Source organism: Callorhinus ursinus, unplaced genomic scaffold (assembly GCF_003265705.2).
Source record: "Callorhinus ursinus isolate GAN/ISIS: 27379988/994484 unplaced genomic scaffold, GSC_fseal_2.0 scaffold16, whole genome shotgun sequence".
NCBI classification, from domain to species: Eukaryota; Metazoa; Chordata; class Mammalia; order Carnivora; family Otariidae; genus Callorhinus; species Callorhinus ursinus.
In genome coordinates, this window is record NW_027397078.1 from 43,118,042 (window position 1) to 43,145,998 (window position 27,957).

At 54.5% G+C, this 27,957-nt stretch overlaps 2 protein-coding genes across 4 annotated transcripts; one reads left to right on the top strand and one right to left on the bottom strand.

Annotated features, from left to right (window-relative positions):
- Nucleotides 1-7: 7 nt before the first annotated feature.
- On the top strand, nt 8-2,994 carry SLC25A6 (solute carrier family 25 member 6). Its single transcript, XM_025857478.2, has 4 exons — nt 8-224; nt 827-1,313; nt 1,706-1,846; nt 2,415-2,994. The coding sequence occupies exons 1-4, from the start codon at nt 114-116 to the stop codon at nt 2,570-2,572; spliced, it is 897 nt and encodes a 298-aa protein (XP_025713263.1). The 5' UTR covers nt 8-113; the 3' UTR covers nt 2,573-2,994.
- Nucleotides 2,864-26,852, bottom strand: IL3RA (interleukin 3 receptor subunit alpha). 3 transcript variants are annotated; one of them, XM_025857475.2, is made up of 12 exons: nt 26,533-26,850; nt 23,278-23,375; nt 18,761-18,879; nt 15,656-15,776; nt 15,036-15,168; nt 14,776-14,942; nt 11,105-11,220; nt 9,253-9,279; nt 8,052-8,163; nt 6,359-6,464; nt 5,122-5,203; nt 2,864-4,817 (listed from the first exon to the last, which is right to left on the bottom strand). In XM_025857475.2, exons 2-12 carry the CDS (start codon nt 23,339-23,341, stop codon nt 4,743-4,745), a joined length of 1,122 nt encoding a protein of 373 aa, XP_025713260.1. In that variant the 5' UTR covers nt 23,342-23,375; nt 26,533-26,850; the 3' UTR covers nt 2,864-4,742. The 3 variants fall into 3 exon arrangements, with proteins under 3 accessions (XP_025713260.1, XP_025713259.1, XP_025713261.1); XM_025857474.2 differs by having other exon boundaries at nt 14,776-14,951; XM_025857476.2 differs by lacking the exon at nt 9,253-9,279 and having other exon boundaries at nt 14,776-14,951; nt 26,533-26,852.
- Nucleotides 26,853-27,957: the final 1,105 nt, after the last annotated feature.

Sequence of the window (27,957 nt, forward strand, 5' to 3'; positions counted from 1 at the left end):
GCGCGCTGGCCGCGCCGTCTTTTCGGTCCCGGCGGCGGCAGCGCTGAGCCAGCGGCGCCCACACTCCGGCTCTCCGCGCCTGCACTCCGCTGTCCGCCCGCTGCGCCGCCACCATGACGGAGCAGGCCATCTCCTTCGCCAAGGACTTCCTAGCCGGAGGCATCGCGGCCGCCATCTCCAAGACGGCCGTGGCCCCGATCGAGCGGGTCAAGCTGCTGCTGCAGGTGCGGGGCGGGCCGCGCGCGCTCGGGGGGCCCGGGGCCGGGCTGCCGGGGCTGCAGGAGGGTCGGCGAGAGCAGGGCGGGCCGGCCGCGTGCACCGGGACCGGCCAGGCGCGCGGGCGCCGGAAGTGGGAGGACGCGTCGCTTTGTCCGCGCGCCGCCGGGTTCCGGGGCCGGCCGCGCGTCACGTGGGGGCTGCCGCATGCGCGGGGGTGGGGCCTCGGGCGCGCACGCGCGGGCGGGGCCGGAAGGGGTCCTTCGCGCGTGCTCCCGGGACCGGAGCCCCTCAACCCCACCGCCGGGGGCGAACGGACTCCGGGAGCCCCGCTGCTGCCGCCTCGGTCGCTCGCCGGGTTTGGTCCTCGCTCTGAACGGGTTTGCGCGGCTGCAAACCCGAGGGAGCGCGCCGGTGGCAACATTGTTGCAAAGCGTTCTGGTAGCGACATTGTTGCGGCGGCGCCGTTTACGAGCTCGGTAAATGGGTTTCCCGGGCTGTGAGCTCTCCCGACCAGCCAGCGCGCTCAGATGGCACGGAGTAGTTCCCTAGGGACGGCTGCGGGTACCGGGTGGACGCCCTCTTGCGAGCCTGTCCGTCCGTCCTGCAGGTGCAGCACGCCAGCAAGCAGATCGCCGCCGACAAGCAATACAAGGGCATCGTGGACTGCATCGTGCGCATCCCCAAAGAGCAGGGCGTGCTGTCCTTCTGGAGGGGCAACCTGGCCAACGTCATCCGCTACTTCCCCACGCAAGCGCTCAACTTCGCCTTCAAGGATAAGTATAAGCAGATCTTCCTGGGGGGCGTGGACAAGCACACGCAATTCTGGAGGTATTTTGCCGGCAACCTGGCCTCGGGTGGGGCCGCCGGAGCCACCTCGCTCTGCTTCGTCTACCCCCTGGATTTCGCCAGAACCCGTCTGGCCGCGGACGTGGGCAAGTCCGGCACCGAGCGGGAGTTCAAGGGCCTGGGAGACTGTCTGGTGAAGATCACCAAGTCCGACGGCATACGGGGCCTGTACCAGGGTTTCAACGTCTCGGTGCAGGGCATTATCATCTACCGGGCGGCGTACTTTGGCGTCTACGACACAGCCAAAGGTCAGTGTGTCCTTGTGTTGGGGCTTTAACATGAATTTCAGGGTGCACTGTTGACACCCCGAAAGCGAGCCTAGGCGTGCTAGCGTCGAGGGCTGGGGTCTCTGCAACAGAACAGCCTCACGTGTGGTGTGTGTGCTTCTCAGGGCTTGTCTGATCCCTGCCGTACAGAGAAGCCGCTCCCAGGCACTAAGTCTGGGGCTCTGGGACTGTCCTGGACCTGCGGGTGGTTCCTCCACCTTCCCACCGCCCCCAGCAGGCCCTGTAGCGGAATCCGTCGTGATACCAGTGTTACCTGGTACTGGGAGCTCCCTGTGGAGCCAGGGTGGGTAGTACCGGTCTTGGACTGTTGTGTGTGCAGCGCTAGGATCTAACACTGGCTGGTGACCCCGCAGGCATGCTCCCAGACCCCAAGAACACCCACATCGTGGTGAGCTGGATGATCGCCCAGACCGTGACGGCTGTGGCGGGCGTGGTCTCTTACCCCTTCGACACTGTGCGGCGGCGGATGATGATGCAGTCAGGGCGCAAAGGAGGTATCTTGTCTCAGTCCTGGTGACAGTGGCTCATTCTTGGGAGATGAGAAAATGCGAGAGCTCCTTGAACGAATGGCCCTTTGGCCTCAGCCCTCGGGAGGCGTGAGCTAGCACACAGGTGTTTCCCAGGGAAGTTAGGGGCAAGGTTTTGTGGGCTGCCTTCACAGGGTCTGGGGGTGGGGGGGCTGGTCAATGACAGTAATTCTCCAGGCAGCTCCAGACCTACACAGCCCTGCTGGGTACCTGCCTTTCCTTTGCTCTTGTCTCTCAAGAGTGGCCAGAGCCCTTGTATTGACCCCAGGGGTGGAGATGGGGCTCCACGGTGGCTGGCGGCTCGAGTTTCTGGAATGATCATCCCTGTCCACCTCCCTGCCCACAATCTTGGGCTGGACAAGGGCCATAAACCTGGGCCATTGGTGCGCAGACCCTCATTTGTTCCTGTGATCAGAAATCCAGTTCGTTCCGAGAGCAGCCTCCGATTCGGTGTCTGTAACGTGTCTTCCGCGGTTCCCTTTGTGCCCCTTCCCAGAACAACATCCCAGTCAGCTCTCGTCTCTGTCTCTTGCAGCGGACATCATGTACAAGGGGACGATCGACTGCTGGCGGAAGATCCTCAAAGATGAAGGGGGCAGAGCCTTCTTCAAGGGCGCGTGGTCCAACGTCCTGAGGGGCATGGGGGGCGCGTTTGTGCTGGTCCTGTATGACGAGTTGAAGAAAGTCATCTAGACGTTCCTCCTCCAGACGTGGGGACCCAGGCAATCCTGTAGAATACTTGTAACTGTTACGGACCATTGATCTTCGAGAAATTCCAGTGTCCTTGTCCCAGCCAGATCATGTGTAGAGGGCTGGGGAAGGTTCCAAAGGGGGCTCATTGTGATCAGCCATTGGCACCAGATTCCGTGTATTGATTATGGGGGGGAGGGGAATCAGGAGGTCTTCGTGGGTCCACAGGCTGGCAGCTCCGCCGCACAGACCTTCGAGTCCGGGTGCTTGTGGGACCCGAGTCGTGTTTAAGTATTTATTTAAAAAAAAAAAAAATTGTTTCCATTTGTACTTAAGCACTATTCTCTTTTGCACAACCGAATATTTACAATTATGTGTCATGTCAGGCATTCTGCTGCAAAACCATAAAAAACGGGACACAGAGACTCTGGTGGTTCGTTTTCAACTAAGCGGTCTTGTGGCGTTGGGGTGGGAGGCACGATTGGGGCCACGTTCTGCCTTTTGTTGGGTCGTCCAGCAGCCTTGCGGGATGGCATTCGTAGCACCCCAGCAGGGAGGGGATGGAAACTGAAACGCACATCACATCTCAGGCCTGCGTAGCTCAGAGAGGACCGCCCCCCCTTGGGTGGTAGACCAATGTGGGGAGCCTGGGGGCATCTGAGCCTCCCTGCTCCAGGGATCTTTGAGGAGACAGACCTTCCTTAACCTTCCATGAGCTGCTGGGGCCTCTTAAGTCCCCCATTCAAGTTAGTTTTCCCGCTGAGAAAAGCCAGCCCAGAGGTGGCTGCAAGTAGCCACATCCTGTGACCCATGTCAGCCCTGGCTACTCAGGCAAGAATCCATGCAGGCAGGCCCCAGACACTGGGACAGGTCCACATCCTCTTACGGAGCCATTTCTGCACAAACACCAACATTCACTGCAGGAGGAAAGTCTCCTCCAGGCTGAATGTTGGATCCTGGCATTGCTTTGGGGGGACCTGGGCTAGAAAGACCCCAACTGAGGGTTCTGGAACCTCTCCAGGGCTGGGGCATCCGGGATGTGGAAGGCCAGTTTCCTCTTCAAGACTGGTGGGTGCAAATGCTTGTTTCTGCCACAGCCGGGGTGGAGGGGGGCGGGTGTCCACTTAGAGATGAAGTTTGAACTTTGCCCAGGGTCGTGAGGCAGTTTAAAACGGGTCAGGACGGGACTGTGTGCCCTTAATGCCCATGTTTACCCTGCCCAGCTCCACAGAGGAGCCTCGTTGGGAACCTCAGCTTCTGACCCACTTGAGCCCTGGTGTTCTGGTGGACGTTGCCTCCTGCCTGGAGCCATGTTAACCACTGGATTTGGAGACCTGTTTTCACCCTCTGTTCATCTCAGCTAGCTGAACAGTCCCATTTATGCAGCCAAGCCCTTCTTACTTAGCTGTCAGGTCCCCAAATACCCACGGGTGCTGGTGGTCTCAATAGTATTTTTGCCATGACGCTGGGGTGCTTTCTGGCACGGCTGGTTCGGCAGTGTTAGGGTGCTCGCTTACCGCCCTACAGGAAACGTTCCAAAGGGGAAGCGGTCCCTCAGTAAATGCCGAGGGGGGGGTGGTGTGTCCAGGGAGCCCTGCCCCTGGGAGACCCAGGCTCCTGTGAGGCAGGCGGTGTCCACGGGTTTACAATGGGCTGTCGAACGTGGCTCCGTGTCAGGCGTCCACGCTGTGGGCAGTGCAAGTCAGGCCACGCTGCGGGGGACGGTGTTGGCGGACAGCCAGGCCCCCCGAGCGTCCCAGGTGCTGCTCTCCCCATCTCGGGGGAGTGTGTGGCGGCCCCTCCGTGTCAGGTGCTTACACTGAACGCGGCCAGAAGACCAGTCAGAGAACCAGGCGTGGCCACTGCAGGCACTCGGACCAACCAGTCCAGCCGACTTGTTAGCGGCAATCTGGATGGGGCCCATTTCAGGAGACCCGAGAGAGGGGCCCAGGGGGCCCACCATGGCGGGCTGTCTCCCACCCCTGGAGTCCAGGGACTGGGTGGAAACGGCGTTTATTTACAAAATGAGCCTGACACAACTTGCTCGTGGCGGCTCTGCGGAGTGTGCCCTGGGGTGTCCCTCCCCCCACCCCCATACAGTCGTCCGTTGGTCCAACGGCAGCCAGGCTGTGCGGGCACCTGGCCGTGTGCCGAGGAGGTCTGAGGTCCCGTGTCATGTCTCCCCCAAAACCTGCACCTCCGCCACCGGGCAGTCCTCCCTGCTTGCTCTGCTGGCCTCCCAGGCCACCTGCAGGGGACAAGGGAGTCAGGCTGAGCCGTAGAGCTGCAGACTTGCAAGCGAGGGTACCACCCCGACCCGGAAAAACCGCAGGAGGCTGACCGGCCCTGGGCACTTGGGTCACCAGGGCTCCAGGCCTTGTCTGCCTGCAGGAGCGCCTCGGGGCGAGCGTCCATCTCACGTGACCGTCAACCGGCAGCCTCCCCCTGCCTCCCGCCAGGACCAACACACAAGCATCCTGCTCCCCAGGAGGGGCTGTGGCCACCCTGTCCCAGACCCACCCACCGCACCGCCAGCAGAAGCCCTGACGTACCAACTTGCTGCCCTCAAGGTTGTCAGTGATGGGGTCTTTCATGTGAGGGATAGGAGGGAAGAGCTTCTGCAACACTGAGTACCTTGGAGGACAGAGAGAGACACAGGCTCCGAATCCAGAACTCGGGGGTCTCTGGACGCCAGACAGAGCCGCAGGCTCTGAACCCAGAACTCGGGGGGGGGGGGCACCGGATGCCAGGGAGAGCCACAGGCTCCGAATCCAGAACTCGGGGGTCTCTGGACGCCAGACCCAGCCGCAGGCTCCGAATCCAGAACTCGGGGGGCACTGGATGCCAGAGACACAGGCTCTGAAAACAGAACTCGGGGGCCCCCGGATGCTGGGTTGGAGTTAGGACGCTAGTCCCAGGGTGGGGGGGGGGGGGCTGGTCTCTACCGCCTGCCTCCAGCACCAGGTCCTACAGCCAGGAGCAATCCTGGTCCACAGGGGCCGAGTGCTGATCTGCCGCTGGGGCCCGTGCACCCCACCCCGGCCCCTGCCACAGACCCCCCGGCCCCAGGCTGCTGGCCTGGGCGGACCCTGCCACTCCCCATGGCTTGCACACAGACCAGTGGCCCCTACCTGAGCAGGAGGCCCATCCACGCCCAACGCCCGAGCCCCTGGGCTGGGCGGCTCTGCCTGAAGCGGCTGGGAGGGGCGTGGGTGCAGCCAGACAGAGGCCAGAGCCCCCAGGGACAGACCCCGAGGCCCGCCCGCCCGTGGGACAGGACCTGGCGGGGCTCTGCAACTTGGCATTTGGGAGGCGCCCCAGGGGCAGGAGTTGCTATCCGGTGGGAAAGGTCAGGATGACCCCAGCGCTGGCCCCCTGCCTGCTGCGGAGATGAGGGAGGGGGACGAGGAAGGCGGCTCCCAGACTCACCCCCTGAAGGGGGTCGGGGATGGGGAATCTGGGCCGGGGTGCGAGGCCGAACAGCGGGGACACATGGGGACACGCAGGTGAGCCTGGCTGCAGACCCGGCCCTCCCCTCGAGCTAAGGGTCTGAGGAGGGAGGGTCCTGAGGATGCCGGGCCGGCCCCCAGCTTCTGGATTTCCAGGGGCGGGAGGGACCAGAACAGAGTCATGTCTCAGAAGGACCCCGGGGACGCTTCAGGCGGCAGGCTGCTCCCTGGGGGTGTCGCGGTCCTGCAGGTACGACCCGCACGCGGTGGCAGGAGGGGTGGGACGGGGCGCGGCGCCCCGCGGGGAGGCCAGCAAGGTCGTAGGGGGCGGTGCACTCACCTTCCACACAGCACGACCGCGAGTCCCGGGACCAGCAGTGTTCCCAGCAAGACCAGCGTGGTCAACAGCCAGTTGGGCCACTGCGAGCCCTCCCCGAGGTCGCACACTATGAGAGAGGGTGGACGGGGCACGTCAGCAGGTCCCAGGGCTGGTGCTGGCACCCAGCCCCGAAGCCTTCCCCAGGGGCGCCCCGACAGGCAGCAGGCACTCGGGCGCGTCCGGGAGGGGGCAGTGGCCCCCTGCACAGGGGGCCGGCCACAGCGCCGCCACACCGAGGCCCCCACCGCAAGCCGCTGGGGCACCTCCCAAATGCCACACCTCTTGCAGCCGAGCCCCGGTCCTAGACCGCGAGCATTCCCCTGCAGCCTGGCCGGGAGGGGGAGCCCCTGACGCACCGATCTGCAAAGGCCTCAGGCTCCCCTCTGGGACAGAGGGGCCCTGTGGGGGAGTTGTGAGTTTTCTGGGGCTGCCACAACCAGGTCCCACAGACAGGGTGGCTGAAACAGCAGATACCTGTGGTTTCACTGTCCTAGAGGCCGGGAGTCCGAGACCCAGGCGGGGCCGAGGCGGGCTCCTCCTAAGACCTCTCTCCTGGGCGTGTAGACCCTGTGTTTTCCCCGTGTCCTCACGGGGTCGTCCCTGTGTGCGTGTCTGTGTCCTCATCCCCTCTGCCTATGAGGACCCCAGTGCTATGGGATCAGAGCCCACACTACTGACCTCATGTTACCTTAACCACCTCTTTAAAGACCCTACCTCCAAATACAGTCTCATCCTGAGGTCCTGGGGCTGAGGACTTCAATAGGTGAATTTGGAGGGACACATTTGAGCCCACAGCAGAGGGTCTTTGCAGATGGAATCAAGTAAACGTGAGGTCCCAGTCAATAGGATGGGCCCTAATCCAATGACGAGTGTCCTTATAAAGGGAGGAAATTTGGACACAGAGAGACACAGAGGAGAAGCCACGTGAGGACGGAGGCAGAGATGGGAGGGACGGTGACACAAGCCCAGGGGCACCTGAGCCCCAGAAGCTGGAAGAGGCAGGGAGGACCCTCCCCTGGAATCTCCATAGGGAGCAGGGCCCTGCCCCGCCTGGATCTCAGCGGTCCTGCCCCGCCTGGATCTGAGACTCTGGTCTCCAGAGCTAGAGGAGGATGGATTCCTGTGCTTTTAAGCCCCCTCCCCAACAAGGTGTGGTTATTTATTGCAGTAGCCCCATGACCAAGGTTTCCTATGTGCCACCTCTGAAACAGGACGTTCTTGGGGGAGCCCAGGAGGAGGGTCTGGTTTCAGAACAGGTCAGGGAGAAATGGCAGCTCTTAATTTAGGGGAAATCCTTCTATAATCAGGCCCAAGAGCCATGCCAGGGACCATGTTGGATAAAAGAGGAAGTCGTGTGCCTGCTGACAGCAAGCCATGGGGGCTCTAACTGGGGGTCTTGTTCCTCCCCCTCTCTGCCCCCCCCCCATGGGGTGAGCACAAGGCGCAGGGTCAGCTGTTGTCTTCAGAGCCGTCTTTGGGGACACCGAAGCGCGTGGAGCTCGATTCTGGCTCCTTTGGCGGCGGAGCATCCAAGAGCAGGGATGAAGAGCCCGTCTGAGCGTGCGAGGGGTCTGTGCTTCCTTGACCAGGGCTGGTGCCCCCCCCCCCAGCATCCGGCGCACATGAGGGAGAGGTGAAAGGGCGCCCCACTCACCAAAGTACTGGGGGGCACTCCACTCGCTCCACGTGTTGCGGAAGAAACCTTTCACCTTTAGTCTCGCCATGTAGTTCCCGGGATTGTGAATCTGGAAGAAGTTTTCCTGGAGCTGAGGTTGAAAAGGAAAGAAGGAATGGCTATTCCTGGTTGGCAGGGAGACAACGGGGCCCTGTCGCGGGTGGAGTGGGTCCTCCCCTGAACTCGTGCGTGAATGTTCGCACCCCGTAGCGCCTCCGAAGCTGCCCTCCTTTGGAAACAGGGTTGGAGGAGATGCAATCGGTTAAGGAGAGGGCCGCTTGGGTAGGGGGGGCTGTAATCCATTACCACTGGTGTGGTTACGGAAAGGGGGAATTTGGCAACAGACACACTCACTCACACACTCACACACACACACACACCGGGGGAAGACCGTGTGCATGATGGTCTCCCATCATGCCAAGGAGCCCCAGAAGCTGGGAGAAAAGCCTAGAGCCGCCGGAGGGACCGAGGTCCTGCCCCATCTGGATCTCGGACGTCTGGTCTCCCTGACCTGGAGAGAATAGAGCTGTGTTTTAAAACCCCCAGTCTGGGACACGAGTTATGGCAGGTGTCCCCCCACCGGGGGAGCTAACACAGGCCCTCCAAGAGAGCAGACCCGACCGGCCTCCATCAGGGACGATGCCTGCACTTCAGAGGGGTCCAGATCCTGGAGCCCCCTACCTTTCTCAGCCCAGGCTCTTGATGTCCAAACAAAAATGTTCTTCGTCATCACTGGGAGGTAAAGAACCCAGGGACACCCTCAACGAGGCCAAGATTATGGTGCCATGAGTAGGTGTTGTGCCCTGCCAACTTATGAATGGGGACCTCCCCACCCCGTTCCCCAAGAAAGATATGTCCCCTCCCCCCGGAGGCTGTAGTCGGGACCTTCTTTGCAGATGTGCTTACGTGAAGGATCTCGGGATGACCTCATCCCGGATCAATGAAGCTCTACGTCCAATGACAAGTACCCTAACAAGGGACAGAAGTGGAGACAGACACAGAGGAGAAGCCACGTGAGGACAGAGCTTCATCTCCGAGCTGTTTCCACTCAGCACAGACTCCTGGAGATTGCCAGATGGGTGAGCGGGGTCCCCACACAGAGTCGGGCACCGCGGAGTAGCTGGACAGTAAGAAAAACACATTTGTGATGCCCAGTTCAGGGAGGGTGGGGGACACTCACCTTCTCTGTGTAGGCGGGATCGCTGCCCTACAAAACAGGAGTGGAAATTGGTGGGTGTCTGAGGCTGTCCCCTGACGAAGGCCCTTGTTTGAGCCCTTTTAGGTTTATACAGAAACCGAGTACAAAATAATCAGGGACTGAGTCTAAATGATCCATATCATATATAAATATCATATATAAATATGAGTATAAAGGAGGGATTAACTAAAAAGTACCTGGTCTTTTTTTTTTTAATGGAATTAATAACCTTTATCCTTCTAAGCAGTTTTAGGTTTACAGAAACATTAGGTATAATCACTAGTTGAATATAAATAATAAATAAATACACAAAGAAGAAACATAATACATTTAATAACTGAGTATGAAATACTAATTAGCTCAAAACATTCTGTCATTTTCTTTTAACTTATAGACTTATAATTTTTTTAAGTTTATTTATCCATAGTCTCTACACCCAACGTGGGGCTCAAACTCACGACCGCGAGATCCAGAGTCGCACGCTCCACCAACTAAGCCGGCCTGGCGCCCCCATACTTGATCATTTTTTAAGATAACTTTATTCAGGCACGATTTGCTTGAGCAAACCACACATTGAAAGCATAGGATTTGGTGCGCTTTGAGAAATGTTGTGCACATAAAACCACCTCAGCGTTCCAGGTGAGGAACGACCCCGTCATCCCCAAATTTCCCTATGCCCCTCTGTCATGCCTTCCTCCCTGCACACACCCAGAGCACACGTGTGTCCCTCACTATAGGTCATTCTGCATGTTCTATGCTTCTGTATATAAATGGGATCCTCTAGGGTGGACCTCGAGTCTGGCTGACGTTCCCTGGGGGTTCGGACTCCACAGAGCAGATATATTTTGTTCGTCCCTTCTCTCGGGTTGTTCCCAAACTCAGCTGCTATGAACACGCAGGTCCTCACTTTGGTGGGCTTATGTTTTCATTATCCTCGGAGCCAGACCCCGCACGGGAATGGCTGCCTCCACGAGATACTACCAAAGCCTCTTTCCAAAGTGCCTGTGCCATTTTTTTCTTCAAAGGATACGACTTTATCCTGGCTCTTAACAATACGGAGAATGTTCATCCACAAGGGACATCTCAGAGAAGAAGAAGCCACGTATATCATTTTAAGTGGTCACCAGTTTGTGACAAGCAAGTGTTGTAATCAACTGGGTGACAGCCTCACCCACCCTTGGTTTGGCCAGACTTTGTCGTTTTAGCCAAATCTGAGGTGTGGGGAGAGTGGCCTCTCCCTGCGGTTTGTGTTTCTGTGGCACCTTTTCATGTGTTTATGGGGCAAGGATACATCTTTGGGGAAGTGGTTGTTTCAACTTCTTGCCCCCTTTTTTTTTTTAAATGCGGTTCTTTGTCTTCTTGGTATTGACTTGGAAGCCTTTCTCATGCCCCCCAAACATGAGTCCTTTGACAGACAAATACGCACCTGGTTTCTTCCATCTGTGACCTGCATTTTCAATTTCACCTCTGTATTTTGAATAGCCAACATTGTTTCTTTTGTTAAAGCTAAATTTTTTTTTTTAGGGTTTCTATATTTTCTCTTGATGATTTTCACACATACAAAAGCTTACATGATCTTTAATTTTTTTCAGTTTTTTTTTTTTGTCCTAACATTCTTCATTTTTATGTAGGGTTTATGTTTTTATTTTTTTATTTAAAATTTACGTTTTATTTTTATTTATTTTTTTACTTTATTTTTATTTGTGTTTATTTTTAAAAGACTAAAAACTTTTTTTTGATTCATATTTTTTTGTGTGTATGTTTTATCTGCCCCCAAAGCTTTGGGGTACGGATTCTAGAGAATCTAGAATTGCCAGCTAGGACAAGCATTTACCTTTTGTATTTGAAGTTGATACTCAAATCTGAGATTGACGTGGCTTGACGCTTTCCATTCCATCATCGAATATGATTTGTTACACATCGCAGTGATGTTGGGTGGACTTAATCTCTCTAGGACAGGAGGAAGAAAAAAAACAAAGAGACTTGAATGAGTAAACCAAATCAACATTTCCCCCCTCCACTCCCAGAAGATACTTCGAAAACAGGCTTCATAGAAATTTAGGGTGGTGGGGAGGAGAGGAAAAAGTCATTCCAAGGTTAAAGAATGGGCAAAATATCTATAGAGATGCATGACAAAATACGTTGAGATATCTATCCACTTGGATTAGCCTTAGGTCTAGCTGCTCAGAGCCTGGGAGAGACCCCCAGCCACCCTGGGACCCTTCTGGAAAGCACTCTTTAGGTCTGTGCCTTGGACGTCCCCAGGTCCGGTGGCCTGGCCCGCTCCCCACCCTGCTCGGGGTACGTCCCATTTCCAAGGCCCTTGGCCGGCCAGCTGTACTCCCAGAAACATCTGTCCTCTTCACGTTCTCCAGGCCCTGCCTGCTGTAGCCAGGTCGTCCCCGGACGTCCTGCCCCGCCTTCTGGGTGCCGAGACCCACCTGGCCGGCCCCGTTCGGGTGCTCTGCCCTCTGCCCTCCTTCTGGGCCTTCAGCCTCCCCTGACTTCATGGTTTCGCCAAGCTTCCGACATGGCCACGTCTGAAACTACACCCCAGGTCTGACCTCCACTGGGAGCCCAGCCCTGGGTCCTCACCTGCCTGCAGAGTGGCTTTCCACCTGGACCCCCGGCTGAAAGCTCACTACAGGGCAGGCCCCAGCTCCGGGTCTCCTCCCCCCGCCCCCACTAACCCACCTGCTCTTCCTCTCTGCTGGCCCTCGCCCTCCTCCCCCTCCCCCTCCCCCATTTATGACGTCACCCTGCCCCCAGGCTCCCTCAGTCCTGCCTCTACCACAGCAGCATGCACAGAATCCATCCACAAAGTAGCCTCAAAACCAACTCCCCTCCCTCCTCCCCGCAGCCAACTGGGCCCTGCCCGTCTGGGGCCACCTTGCTGTGGGACACGCCCAGCCCCACCCCCACCCCCACCCCACCAAAGGCCTTGTCCCCTCAGAAGCAGGAGACAGGGCGTGAGGCCTGCTTGGGAGGGCGCGCCCATTGGCAGGGCCAGGAGAGTGCGGCCAGGAAGGCAGGCGCACCCCGAAGGCCAGGTAAGTCAGTCCTGCTGGGGAACAACCCTGAAGACAGCCCAGAACCCACCTGCTAGGAGCCACCCAGCCCAGGCGAGGGAGCAGGGTTACCCACCAGCCCCTCCGACTTTGGGCAGAGTGCTCACATCCTGCCTGCCTGTGGGCTGAAAGACTCTGGTCACAATATAACATGCACAGGCAGGGTCCCCTCGTACACCTATGGCTCCTTGTGGGAGGAAGGGCCAGGGACAGGGTGAGACGTGAGTCACTTTCTACAGAGCTCTACAAGGAGGGGAATGGCCACCCCCAAATGGTACATCCATGTCAAATTGCTAAAACCTGTGAATGGGATCTTGTTTAAAAACAGGGTCTTTGCAGGTATAATAAGGGAAGGATCTTGAGATGATGTCCTCCTAGATCACGGTGGCCCTGAATCCAATGACAGGTGTCCTTGTAAGAGACAGAAGAAGAGACACGGACACAGAGGAGAAGCCACTTGAGGATGGAGGCAGAGACGGGAGGGACACGGCCACCAGCCCAGGGACGCCTGGAGCCCCAGGAGCTGGAAGAGGCAGGAAGGACCCTCCCCTGGAGCCTCAGGAGGGAGCACAGCCCTGCCCTGCCTGGATCTCAGAGGCCCTGCCCCGCCTGGATCTCAGTGGTCCTGCCCCACCTGGATCTCCAGGGCTGGGGGATAAATTCCTGTGCTTTAAGCCTCATGGTTTGGGATCATTTATTAAGGTACCAACTGGGAAATAATAAAGCACCACGGCCCTATTCTCTTGGTGTCAACGGGCAACATCTGGGACCCTCTTCAGCAGCCACCCCTGCAAGCCTGAACCTGGCCCATCGCAGCACAGAGCTGTGTGTGACTGATGTCCTTGCACATGGCCCCAGGCTTGGGTCCATGCTCTCCCGGTGCCATGCTGAAATGGCTAGTAACGGTATTGTATTCATTTCCCAGGGCTGCCTGGTAGACCACCAACGGGTGGCTTGAACCATAGAAATATGTCTCCTCGCAGTTCTGGAGACCAGAAATCTGAAACCCAAGTGTCCACAGGGCTGGTTCCTTCTGGAAGCTCAGAGGGAGAATCTGTTCCAGGCCCCTTTCCCACGTGGGGTGGCTCCTGGCGGATCCTTGGCGTTCCCGGGGTATAGACACATCACCCCCATAGCCTCCCATAGCCTTCCTGTCTGTCTTTGGGTTGGCCTCTGTGTCTCCTCCTTTTCTTGTAAGGGACCGCCATACCGGATTAGGGCCTGCCTGTAATAAGAGGAAAGACCCTATTTCCACATAAGGTGGCATTCACAGCTGCCAAGATGTGGACAGGTCTTTTGAGGGGACAACAGGCATTTTTCAGTTTGTGTTCCTGGGGAATAATGGAGCATGCACTGGGGACACGGAGCCCCCAGTTCCCATTTGACCCCTCCATGCATCCCCACGGGGCTCTCAGACACCCACCACCCCACTGCACTAACCACTGTCTCCACCCACCCCTGCTGGGAGCTGGGGTGAGGACACAGGGGTCCAGGTGGGAGCGTGCATTGAGTTGCAGGTGGTCCCGGACACGGTCTGGATGTACCAGTGAGGGCCCCGTGTCTGAGGGAACAGTGTCCAATCAGTGCCAGTAAAGCATGGCATGGAGCTCAAGAGGCAGGAGGCCACAGACAAAGGAAGAGTCCCCCTGCTTTTCAAACAAGAGGCCTTGCCTTTTTCCCCTCTGCACCACGTCTCAGTTCATGTGGCCGGTCGTGTGCTTCCTTACCCCACGTGGACCCGCCAGGGCAGGCCCAGGCTCCCGGAGGCTGAGAGCTGTCACGATCTGGGGAGGGGTCCAGTTAAAGAAAATGGATGGGGACATAGCTTTGTTACGACGGGGTTTGTGTTCCAGAAACCCACTGGCATGTCAACGCAGGGCCGTGACAGGTGCCGTGGGCATATGACTCTCACCCCTCTCCAAGACTTGTGACTTGGAGGCATGTGTCCCTTGTGTTGTGGGAAATGTTCCAGAAGCAAGCGGGTTACTTCCTTAGGTGCAAGGAGCTCATAGCCACCGCTAGGAGCTGAACGCATGTCATCCCCAAATGCACAAGCCCTGGCCCCCAGTGGGATGGCATTCAGAGGTGAGCCTTCAGGAGGTAATTAGGGTTACCTGACATCATGAAGGGGGGGCCCCCATGATGGGACTCGGGTCTGGATAAGCAAAAGAGAACGGAGCTCCCTTTCTCTCCCTCATCCCCCACGTGAAGTCACAGTGAGAAGGCTGCCAGGTGCAAGCCAGGAAGAGGGACCCTCACCAGGAGCCAGATCTGTGGGCCCCTTAAGGTCGGGCTTCCAGCTGCCAGAACCGAGAGAAATCACGTGTCATTTCAGCCAGCCGTTTGGGGTTATTTTGTTACAGCCCCCTCAGCTCAGACACCAGCATCCCAGAGCCGAGGGTACAGCCTGAGAGCCGTGTCCTTGACCCGTACTCACCAATTTCTGATAATTCGACAGAACGGTCCAAGCAGGGGATCCTGGCGCCGTGGCTTGTGCCTCTCACCAGGATCTGGAGCTGTTTCGGCAATCTGGACACATCATTGAAACGACACCGGACGTGTTTCCCCCGATCATCCGTTTCGTAATGTGGACACTCCTGCTCCCTGTGGGTCCTTCGGTAAGGAGGGAGCACCCAGTAACGACCCAGCAGCCCCATGTGCCTGGGGAGAGCCCAGCCGTGCCATGGCCACACCTACCTCAGCGCCTGCCAGTACAGGCGATACTGCACATCACTGGGGGCCTCCCTGCCCACCTCCCAGCTGCACGTCAGGAAGTCCACATCGTGCACCCAGCAGTCCAGACGTTGTGCGGCCGCCCCAGGGTTTCCTTCTGCACTTGCAAAGGAGGTGAAAAGAAGAGCAAATCCCCTTTCACACACACAGTTACAGGGACAAACACAGAGCTATGCTGTGGAGGCTTGACCCAGTTTCCCGTGACGATAACCCTTGGAAAACACGGTTGTGTGGTATCTCCAGCCAGATGCCAACACCCATACGCTCAAGATGCAGGACAGTCTCTTCCCCCAAGGGCTCCCCAGATGGTCCTTTTCTCGCCTCACCCCCTTCCCTCCTGTCCATCCTCACCCCTCCCACCGCCAACCACTCATCTGTTATGCATTTGCACACTTCATCAACTCAGGTAGGTCCTATGAATGAAATACTCCTGCAGATGTGATGCCCTAGGGTTGTGTGCTTTTTTTTTTTCTCCCCCCGCTCCTTGCAGGTCCATCCAAGCTAAAAGTCATGGTTTTTGTATTCCTACGACCAACCAATGACTGAAGGCAAACAAAACCCAAAGAGGAACACGTTCCGCTCACCTTGCAGAGGATACTGAATCCCCATCAAGAATGGTGGGCCTTTGGTCAAGGAGATGGTGAAGTTTTTCACTTCACATAAGGGAAGTACGTGGAACCGGCAGTAACGGTTGTTGTCGATGGCCTGAGAGAGAGAGAGAGAACCATTTATTCATTGTTGAAAGAACACACGTAGTGTCATGCTGATGAAATTCGGATTTAACAACAACAACAACAATAACACCACCAACAAAACCATAAGTCTCCAGGACTTGCTCCATAGATTCCTCGCAATCTTCATCAAAACCCCAGCAATTTATTTTGTGGCGGCCGACAAACCGGAGACAGTCTATAAATTACTGGTTGGTGGAGAGGGAGGGAGATGTGAACAGGTGAGGAGCACAGGATTTTTTTTTTTTTTTAGGGCAGTGACATTGTTCTGTATAAAACGTATCATTCAAACAAAACAAAACAAAACAAAACAAAAAACGTATCATTCTCCATTTGTTGAAAGTCGCCAAATCACACACTAAGAGTGACCCTTCGATAAACTGTGCACTCTGGGTGAGGATGATGTGTCCAAACACGTTCATCAGTGGTAACGACTGTGCCATCTGGTGGGGAGGCTCATAGCGGGGAGGCCGTGCCTGTGTGGGGGCAGGGGGTTGGGGGCTCTATACCTTCCTCTCAATTTTCCTGTGAACCTCACACGCTCTGGAAAAAAAGTGAAGTTTATTAATTGTTTAACACTGTACAAAAATTTCTATAAAATAATTTCATTTATAATAAATAAATGAATATTCCATGTAAGGAATTCCATTATGAATAAATCGACCCTTTTCTAAGGATCAAATGATAAAAGAAATTGGCATGGAAAAGCTGGGAAAATGAGGAAATAAAAATCGAATGTCACATGGAACAAAAATGAAAGGAAAATACTTATCAAGCTCATGATGGATTCCAGCTTCATACCTGTATTGTATAATAAGTTAATATAAATAGAAAATGATGTGAGGCTCCGAATGGATTAATAAGCAGAAGGTTATTTTCTTAAGACTTTCTTTTTAAGTCATCTCTACACCCAACGTAGAGCTCAAACTCAGGACCGCCTGACATCAAGAGTCGCACATTCTACCAAATGAGCCAGCCAGCGCCCCCAGTTGGTGGAAAGTGTAATCAATAAATGAAGAAGACCTCTATCTAGTTAATCGTATATGTAACAGATTCAACCAGACTAGTTGTTAAATACATATTAACACAACGCATCTGAAGCTCTGGGAAAATGTGCGCCTTTGTGCGGTTTTCGGCACTGATCTAAAACTTCCTTGGATAATTCAGGTGAGGTTCGTAAACACAGTCACTGTCTCTTGTCTGAGGAACTCGGGTTCCATAAAGGCTTCTAAAAGGAAGGTCAGAACAGCAGAATGCGGGGTAGACGAGTGTTTTCCCAAACCTCCCATAGCTGTGCTCAGCGTTGCCTCTGAGCATTCTCTGGCAGCCCGAGGATGGAGGTCTTCATGTATGCAGATCACGAAAACAGGAGTGGGACAGACCCCACCCACTGTGAAGGGGAACCCGTCTCCGTTGAGGACAAACACACCAAACCGAATGGTTCAACACAATATTTACCCATTTGGCCAAGAGCGTAACATTCAAGTAGCACAGATACATGGGAAAACTGGACAAAAACGCAAAGACCGTTAACAAAACAGAAATGAATTCAATTTAGGGAAAACCAACAGCAGATGAGGGAATGACAACAGGGTCCAGTATCTTGAAACAGTCCTCAGCAATTCCTTCTACATCTTCGGTACGGAGAAAAAATATCTAGATCTCTCCTACATGCAGTTTACGTGCATGGACGTTGTGAAGTAGGAATCCAACTTAATTTTAGTGCATTTTGGAAATTGTGCTGACTTCATGCATACAACACTCTATCGCTTCTATATCGACTCGAAATATCGTCTTAGTTAAAATCCACCCTACCCCCACCTGCCACCAATGCATGCTTCTGCTTCCGGATTGTTCCATTTCTTTAATCTATCCATGCATTCTGTCAATCTGATACTTTGGATAATCATAGCTTCTCAGCACATTTGGAGACATCATGGAAAGGCAAATTCCTGATCACTAGTGTTCTTTATCAACATTTCTTGGTTCTCCTGTAGCCTGTGTTGTTCCAGAGTTTAGAGTCAACTGGCCAAGCTCCAATGAAATCCCACCGAGGCTTGTCATGAACTGGATTGTGTCCCCCAAAATTCACGATGAAGCCCTCACCCCAGGACCTCAGAAAGTGGTTGTATTTGGACATTGGGTCTTTAAAGAGGGGATTAAGGTAAAATGAGGTCAGTAGGGTGGGCCCTGATCCCATAGGACTGGGGTCCTTATAAGAAGAGGGGGATGAGGACACAGACATGCACAGAGGGACGACCAGATGAGGACAGAGAATGGACATAGTGTGTCTACACGCCCAGGAGAGAGGTCTCAGGAGAAACCAGCCTCAGCCCCAACTTGGATCTCAAGACTCCCAGCTTCAGGCCCACCTGGATCTCAGACTCCCAGCCTCCAGGAGTGGGAGGAATAAATATGTGTTGTATGAGCCCCTTCCTCTAGGGTATTTGTTATGGGGGCCCAGGTTGTGACTTATATTGTATTAAATCAGGAATCATCTCAAGACAGCAAATTCATTCTCAAGGAAGTTGACAGGTGCCTCTTCCTCATGAGGCTCTATGAGCTCTGAATGTATTGGATTCTCACCATGGCCCACCCATGGGATCTGTCACAGTTCTCAAGACCCCTGAGCCTCGGAAGATGACACAGTACTAGGTTTGGGTGAGGGGCGGGAAATGGAGGGAAGGCGAGCGCTCACTTTCAGCTGGCTTTGGCTCTCGACCCGCAATCCCTGAACACATTTTCTCACCAACGCTCTCCAGGGGCACCATCTTGGACATCCTCCAGGTGGCAAACCCTGAGCTGTGGTGCTGGGAATAGACCCCACATTCCACACCCAAGCCCAGAGTAGAACCCCCACCTCTGTGATGTCCGAGCTGGACTTGGCCCTGGGGTTCTGCTAGCTCTTAAGTCCCCAAAAGTCACAGAAGCTCCAGTGTGCCAAGTACAGGGAAGTACCTTAGTGATAAGTTTTGAATTTATGAAACACATAATTTCAGAAACATTTCCATGGAGGTCCCAGGTCAGTCTCCTTTCTCCCGGCTCCATCCTTAGGTTCTTAATCAGTAAATTGGGATCTGAAATGTTTAGAGGTCAGAGTTAGAAGAAATACTGCGGATGTTTGAACCCTTACCGCCATGGGAACTTCCTCCCACCGAATTCACCGACAACCTCGGGAAGCAGAATTCTACATGGATAAGGCATTGCTGGGACCTGGCCGAGGCCATCAATCAACAGCGCCTTATTCCGCTCATTAGCCTGCCCTCCCAGTGATGGAGGAAAACAACCCCAAAAGTTGGGTGAAGCCGGTCACTTTCTGCCATCCCCATTTATGTTAAATGTACCTTTTGTGACCATGTTACTTTCCCTGAGAACCGAGAACAAATTCTGGCTTACATACATCTCTCAAGGTCAACGATTCTGGGACTAGTGGTTGCCAATGGCCATCAAAGATGCATTTCCTTTTTTTTTTTTTTTTTTTTTTTCTACTTTGAAAATATAAGGCATGGTCCTTAGAATGATATTCATGACCTTCCACGGTTCACGGGCTGTTGGAACAATTCTGATATTGCTGGAAAAACTCCGTGAGTACATACATCTGGTTATGTTTTGAAATGGAATCAAAGCTCACGCATTCCTGCCACAGGGTCCCTGGGAAAGGGGGTCTCTAGTGGCAGACCACAGAGCTCAACGTCTCTCATCAAAGTCTTGCTTGCCCATGTCCAAGGCGCTACTGAGTCATGTTTTGCCAATAAGTCTGTAAAGCTACAACAAATACTTGGTGAGATTTTATCTGTGGCTCCTTTTAAGGACTTACAGGATATGACTTTCATAAACGTTCACAGAGTTTATAAACTGTAAGTATCGTGATTAGTTATCAAGATCAACAGCCTTAGTTTCATAAGCAAGACCAAACCATATCAACACTTTGGTTTCTGCCATTATTTTCTTCTAACATATAAGGACAATGTATTCCTTCACAATAATAAAAAAATTCATTTGGAGAAATTTCTTTTAAGTTGAAAATGTAATTCTTGATAGATTCTTTTTTAATTTAAATTCAATTAACCAACATATAGTACGTCATTAGTTTCAGATGTAGTGTTCAATAATTTATCAGTTGTGTATAACACCCTTTTAAGAGAGTCTTATGCTTCAGGGGTGCCTGGGTGGCTCAGTCGTTAAGCGTCTGCCTTCAGCTCAGGTCATGATCTCAGGGTCCTCATCGGGCTCCCTGCTCCGCAGGAAGCCTGTTTCTCCCTCTCCCACTCCCCCTGCTTGTGTTCCCTCTCTTGCTGTGTCTCTATGTCACATAAATAAATAAAATCTTTAAAAAAAAAAGAGAGCGAATCTTATGCTTCAAAATTTGCACTCAGTCCTGCCAACACATTAAATATCATTAAAACGATATGAAGGATGAAGTAGTAAATATTAATGTTAGTATATTTTATCATTTTAGTTTATTTTTATAAATAACATAAATGTATATAAATTATCAGATATTTAAGGAAAAAATAGTATCATGTGCACAAAAGTTCAAAAAAGAAAGGGTGGGGGCGACGGGAAATATTTTCTGATTCATTTTAGGAGGCCAGCATTATCCCAATATCAAAATCAAAGATATTAAAAGTAAACTCGAGACCAACGCCCTTTATAAACATAGACACAAAATCCATTCAGAAAATATTAGTAAAAAAAACCCAGGAATACATAAACCTGGTAACACCTTACGACCCAAGAGATTTACTCTGGGAATGCAAGGTTTCTTTAACCATCAATATAATTCATCCCCATTAACCAGAGACTAAGGATCTTCTCCATAGAAGCAGAAAAAAAAAAAAAAAACTGACCCAACTTAACAACCATTTGGGATTAAGAAATCTCAGCAAACTGGGTGCCTGGGTGGCTCAATTGGTTAAGCAACTGCCTTCGGCTCAGGTCATGATCCTGGAGTCCCGGGATCGAGTCCCGCATCGGGCTCCCTGCTTGGTGGGGAGTCTGCTTCTCCCTCTGACCTTCTTCCCTCTCATGCTCTCTCTACCATTCTCTCTCTCTCTCAATAAATAAATAAATAAATAATCTCTAAAAAACAAAACAAAACAAAACAAGAAATCTCAGCAAACTAAGAATGGAACAAATCTTCCTTACCCTGATAAATCTATGAAAATCTTTGAGCTAATTCAGACTCAATGGTGAAAGACTAACCACGTCTCCTTAAGACCAGAACAAGGCAAGGCATCTGGTTTAACACTTTTAATCCACCTAGTACTGTACCAACGGCCCTCTTAATGCAATTTGGCCAACGGTGAAGCTTTTAGGGGGCTTCCAGCTTGGGAGGGAAAATGTGAAAATTTTATTGCATCAGCTGCCTCCTTCAGCCTTTGATTCCTAGAAAGCAGCTCACTTCCTACCTGTGGTCAGCGATCCTAGAGTACCCTCAGGCCTGAAGTGACCGCAAAGGCGGCAGCGGACTCTGCCCCAGGACAAGACAGGCAAATCAAAGATAATGCTCAGACCTGGGGGTGTCAGGCTGAGAAGTAGGGGAAGCCCCTTCCCTTCCCAGACATCCCACATCTCCCAACCCCTTGGGCATAGGGTGTGGCCATGTGACTGGGTTCTAGTCCACAAAATTCTACAGGAGACATCACGGTACTTCCAGTTCTCACCCATAAATGCTCCTGGAGATGGTGAAGGACCCTGGATCTTGGAGTAAATAACTGGGACAAAACGACCTGTTCTGAGTTGCACTGTGTCCCCTCAAAATTCATGCTGGAGTCCCAACTTGCAGGACCTCACAATGGGACCTTATTTGGAAATGGGGTCATTGCAGGTGTTAATTCATTAAGATGGGGTCATTCTTGAATACTGAGGAACCTAACACAATGTGACTGGTGTCCTTATTAAGAGGGAACATTTGGACACGAACAGATGCAGAGGAGAAGCCACATGAAGAGGGAGGCAGAGATGGGAGGGATGCGGTCACAAGCCCAGGGACGCCTCGAGCCCCAGAAACTGGAAGAGGCAGGGAGGACCCTTCCCTGGAGTCTTCGGAGGGAGCACAGCCCTGCCCCGCCTGGATCTCAGCGGTCCTGCCCCGCCTGGATCTCAGCAGCCCTGCCCTGCCTGGATCTCAGACTTCTGGTCTCCAGAGCTGGGAGACATAAATTAAGCCCCCTCGGCTATGGTATTTTATTCTGGCCGCCCACGCAGACTTAAATAGCAGGCTTCAGAAGAACAATCCCTTCCTCTCCGTCCCCCACAAAACATCTGAATTCCACCCCTATTTGAGGAAGGAATAAACGTCTAAGGGGTTATGAAATCTTGTGGCTGTCACTGCAGCTGACATCTTCCGGACTGATGTAACCACCAGGTGGATAAGATCCCAGACTGCTGGAGAATCTATCATGCCTGGGGCCCCGGGCTCGGCCCACGTCTGTGTGCCATGGGAACCCGGCGTGGAAAACATGCAGATGGCCTCTGTCTCAGGTCCGCCGCTTACTCGGAAAATTCCTGACAGCGACTGGGTTCCATGCGGACATTCCGGCAGGTCGGCGCGAACCTTCAGAGACATTAGCAGCCCCGTCTTCCTCGTGGCCTTGGGCACACTCAGGGCCCGCACCCAGGCTAAGTCAATGCTCTGTGCTCTGTACCGGGCTTCACTGGCTTCCAACTGGCTCCCTGGGACATTCCCTGCTGCATGCCCATCGGCCGCCCCTGTCCCCTGAGTCTGACCAGACAGTGACAGTCAGAAGTGGGCACAGATGGCTCGGGGATTGTAATCAGCATCTTCTCATCTCACTACTTCTGGTTACTATGGAATCTCATTATCCTTCATTGAATGATCTCATTATTCCCCATCATCATGACGCAATATCGTATGAGCCACATGGAAGGCAAGGAGACCGTACTTTGCCACACGTGGCCTTCTCCTCGGGTGCACGTCTGTGGCTACATGTTCCCTTCTTATAAGGACACCAGTCCTGTTGCATTAGGACCGCACCCTGATGGCCTTATCTCCGCTTAATTCCGTCTGGAAAGACTCCATCTCCAAACACAGTCACAGGTATAGGTTCTGAGGGTGAGGGCTTCCAGGGAGGAGCTTGGTGGGGACACAGGTCAGCCCATAACCAAAGCCTTTCCCGTGACCCTACCCAGGAAGGGGAGACACAGGTGAAACCCAATTTCGCACTGGAATAATGACTCAGGACCAAGGTAGGTGATGCATCTTTGCATTCGAGCTACATTGAAACGCTCAGCACCTCGACCCTATCACAGTCGGTATCCTGGCTATGAGACTGTACCGTGACAGCATTGCAAGGTGATCCCATTGGTGGGATTGGGGTGAGGGGCACATGCGCAGTCTCTGCATCAGCTCTTACAGCTGCCAGTGGATCTATAATGATCTTGACATGGAGTTTAACTGAACACCAAAACACCTGACACACCCACAGACCACAGTTGGGTTTTCGTCCTACCTTCCTCCATTTGCAGCAGACCGGAGACAGACGTCAGAAACACCATGAGCCACACCAAGGCCATAGCGATGTGGCTCCCACGGCAGGGAGGTCGTGTGCTGGAAGAGAAGGCACAGTCAGAGTGTGGGACAGGGGAGGGTGAACTTAGGGAAGCTACTGCTCACGAGCCTGGAGCTCCTTCCGGGAGGGAAGGCTCTGGGTATGTGCATGTGTTTGGGCGAGTGTGCATTCGCATACACCCATGTGCATGTGCTCACATTCATGTACGCATGTGTGCATGTGTGTGCATACGTGTATACCCATGTCCACGTGTGTGTTCACGTACATCCATGTGCACATTCGTGTACGCATGTGTACATGTGTGTGCCTTTGCATATACCCATGTCTTTTTGTGTGCATTTGCGTACATCCATGTGCATATGCACACGTTCGTGTACGCATGTGTACATGTGTGTGCATTTTCATATATCCATGTCCATTTGTGTGCATTTGCGTACACCCATGTGCAGGTGCCTGTATTCGTGTACACCCGTGTGTGGGCATTCATGAACACCCACGTCCATGTGTGTGCATTCGCACACACCCACGTGCATGTGCTTGCATTTATGTACACGTAGCGTACCACTACCGTGTGCATGTGTGTGTGCATGTATATGTGCGCACACATGTGTGTGCATACATGTGTGTGTCTGGGTGTGCATGCGTGCACCTATGCCTGTCGTGTGTGTGTGTGTGTGTGTGTGTGTGTGTGTGTGTGTGGGCATCCCTGTGTGTATGTCAGCCTGCCTTTAAAGACTTGCACCCTGAGGTCTGAGCATGCTCTTGGCTCCAGCCTCATGCAGAAACCAGGAAAGCACACTCAACACGTGGTACCGGGAAACACTGCCATGACAAAGCCCTGGAAGGAAGTGTCATTAAAAATGTGAAGTCAACACAGATCTAATTTCCTGAATGGGCAGAGTTACGGTAACTGAACCCTTCATGGTCCCAACGCCCTGGCCAGGACCTTCCCAGGGTCCCCGGGAAGCACCCCTCCTCAGGCTGGCTCTCCAGGACCCTCGCCTGGGTGGCCAGCCTCCTGCCCCCACTGGGACCGTCAGCAACAGGGTCTCCTGATGGGCCCCCATTCCTCCCCACAATATTATCGTTGGCAAACACCATTAGTGGCCTGGGGCCAGCCCTCTGTGCCCCTCAGAATTGCCCACAAAATGTGCTGCGTACACACCAACCCATCTGGAAAATCTTAGCCAGGATCAACGAGCTGGGGCCTCAGACTTCCCTGGTCTTGTCCCAGGCATTCACAGCCCCCATCACAGGACCCAACATGGACCCCTCTGGGGGTCTCATCTGCTCCCCTGAGCTCAGCCTTGGGGCTGCAAGGAGATTTCCCATCTTGACAACAGGGCGGACAATGATTTCCAGCAAATGTGAACTCTTGCACGATCTGATAGTGAAAGTGCTTCTTGCCAAACCGGGGAGCACGCCTGAGAGACCCCTTCCCCAGGAGAGGGAGGGAGGTGGGAGGCGCCCAGGAACAGGTGTTTTGTAGTCGATTTGTAATACGGGATGAGCATGCAGACAGAGAGGCATGAGGCTCCAAGTTTCCCGGGGGGCCCCCCAGCCCATATTCACCATAAACCATATGCATCAAAGTTCGGTGCAGGAAATCCACGATGGGGAAAAGCTCGGAGTTTTAAACAGAGTGGCCCGGGCCTTGTCGTTAGTTACTGAAGACAGCTGGCATGAGGCTGCAGACGGTCGGACAGGGTGGGTGCCGATGCGGACACGCATGTCCGGGGCTCTGGAACCCCCATTCGGATGGAGCCCATGGCCAGCCCAGAGGAGAGGCCAGGGGTGTGCGTCCTAGAGCGGGGCAAGGGCCGCCCCAAACAAGGTCCTCGGTGTCCCCGTCTGGCATCATCACCTATAAGACCTTGCTCCTCACGGGACCCACTCAGGGGGAGTCCTGGGGTGACATGCAGGCATCTGTGTTTGAAAAAATATACCTATTTTTTCAAAAAGATTTTAATTATTTGACAGAGAGAGACACAGTGAGAGCGGGAACACAAGCAGGGGGGAGTGGGAGAGGGAGAAGCAGGCTTCCCGCGGAGCAGGGAGCCCGATGCGGGGCTCGGTCCCAGGACCCTGGGACCATGACCTGAGCGGAAGGGAGGCGCTTTACCACTGAGCCACCCAGGCGCCCCTAAAAATGTATCTATTAATTAATTTTTTATGGAGGTGAAATGCACATCCCATAAAGGTCAGCCTTTTAGAACGCAACTCAGGGGCACCTGGGTGGCTCAGTCGGTGAGGCGTCTGCCCTCAGCTTAGGTCATGATCTCAGGGTCCTGGGGTCCAGTCCTGAGTTGGGGCTCCCTGCTCAGTGGGACACCTGATTCTCCCTCTGCCCCCCACCCGCTCGTGCTCGCTCTCTCTGTCTTCTCTCTTCTGTGAAACAAATAAAATCTTTAAAAAAATGTAACTCAGGGGGCATCTGGTGCCTTCTCCACCTCTCTCTGGCTCCAGAACATTCCATGCAGCTAAAAGAAAGCCCGTGGGCATGAGCTCTCAGTCCCCGTCCCCTGCCCAGCGCCGGGCGGCCACTGACCCACTTTCTGTCCATGCATTTCCCCGTTGCGCACATTTTTCAGTCAATGGGATCACGCACGAAGGGGCCTCGTGCGTCTGCTTCTCTCGCGGCGCATCGTGTGCTGGAGCTCCGTCCGCCGGGCGGCAGGTGTCAGACCTCCGTTCCTTCTCGGGGCTGAGTCCCGTTCCCCTGCGTGGATGGAGCATGTTTTGTGCACATGTGGGCCGTTGTGCATGATGCACCTGCAGCGGATTTGTGCTTCCTGATCGATCTGAGCCCCCAGCCCCAGCAGCTCCCCGGCAGGCGGTGCCGGACATCAGGAATGAGCCGCCGTGCCCACCTCGTACCCAAGCTCCTGTGGACCACACAGCACTGCGGCCTCATGCGTGCGCCTACGCTGTTCCAAGAACCACGTCAAGGAATGGGACGGCGTGCTGGAACTCCATCTGCATTCTCTCCTGTGTGCGGCTCAGCACGCCCAGCCGGTCGGCATGCAAGCATATGGCCGTCACCCCTGTCCCGGGTGGATACGCGCGCCGCCTCCTGCATCCTTGGATGCTGTAAACCCTTCGGATCCCGGGTGCTGTGCCCAAGGGAGGTGCACTGTGGCTGGAACGAGCCCCATCCCAATGCCCCTCGTCCCTCCCGGGGGTCAGGGGTCTTACCTGGGTGGCGGAGAAGGTCCCCCGTGGGAAAGACAGCTGGCCTGGGGAGGGGGGGCGGAATCCAGACCCCAGACTCCTCTCTGTGGGTCCTCCCAAATGTGCTGGAGAAGTGTCCCCTAAAGAGAAACCAAAGCTGGCTCTCCCTTCTCGGCGTTTTTATGGTCACGACCAGGGGCCCCACCCCTAAAACTCGGACCCAATGGGGCTCGGGGTGGGCGGGAGGGGGGTGGAGAGGAGGTGGGTGACTGGGTCGAGAACACCGTCCCCGTGTCTGTGTGTGTCTGTTCCCTTGAAGCCCGGGTCAGCCACTGCGAGGTTTCCCTGGAATGAGTCCCCTTTCTTTCAAAACTGTTACTTTCCTGTTCTCATTTCTGCTTGCGTGTTCCTCTTTGTTACAATCCTAATTACTGCTCACCATCCAGGGCCGGCTTTGGGCAACTTCCTGGCATTGGGGACTATATTCCGCACACGCCAGTGGCTGGGTGGAGGGTTCCTGCGCCGTCTTCCCACCAGGTCCCTGGGAAACGCTCTCCCGTCCGTGCCCCCGAAGACAGTCCCTGGTTAGGACCCTGGGTCCCCGGTGAGGACGCCGCCCAGGGTCAAATGCAGCCCTTCAGGTGGCAAGCGGCCCCCAGCTTTATTTCCAGCAACAACGGTCCTGTGCTCAGCCCCTGCTGGACGGACCCCACTCAGGGACGGGGCTGACCCCTAGTCTCCACCCCGCTCACGCCTGTGAGAACACACCAGCTCCTCAGCGGCTCCGGAGCTCTGATCCACCGGCACGGACTTTATTCTGGAAAAGGGTCTTTGCAGATCCGAGCGAGTCAAGGATCTGAGATGAGCTCATGCTGGAGTACGGTGGCCCTCAATGCAATGACAGGTGTGCGTCTAGGACACAGAAGAAGACACATGGAGACACAGAGGGGAAGCGACGTGACAGAGGGGACTGACTGGCTCATGCGTGGCAGGGAGTCCAGAACGGGCTTCCCCCACGGGACGGCCACACAGAGGAGAAAACAGCCACTACCACCCCGCTGAGCCCCAGGACGGACCCCTTTCCAGGGCAGCGATCATCCAGATGCCCTGGGCACGGAGCTCAGATGCAGAAGTCCGCGTGGGGGCATTTGAAGCCAGCTCCTGAGGATGCCCCAGGTGGCAGGTGCCCGGCTGCAGGTGTCTAGGACACGGAGGGGAGACCCAGGGCCAGCAGTGCAGAGCGGCCAGCGAAGGACAGGGCTGGGACGGGGGGGGGCTGTCGGGGTGAGGGGGAACCTGGGAGTGAGTGTCGTGGGACGAAGCGTTCTCCTTGGGCAGAAGCGGAAGCTGCCGAGGATTATTAAGGAGGCAAAGCTGACGTCAGGAGTTTGCACCCCGGGTCACAACACACCGACCCCCTTGCAGCTCAGGACTCTGTGCTAAGGACGG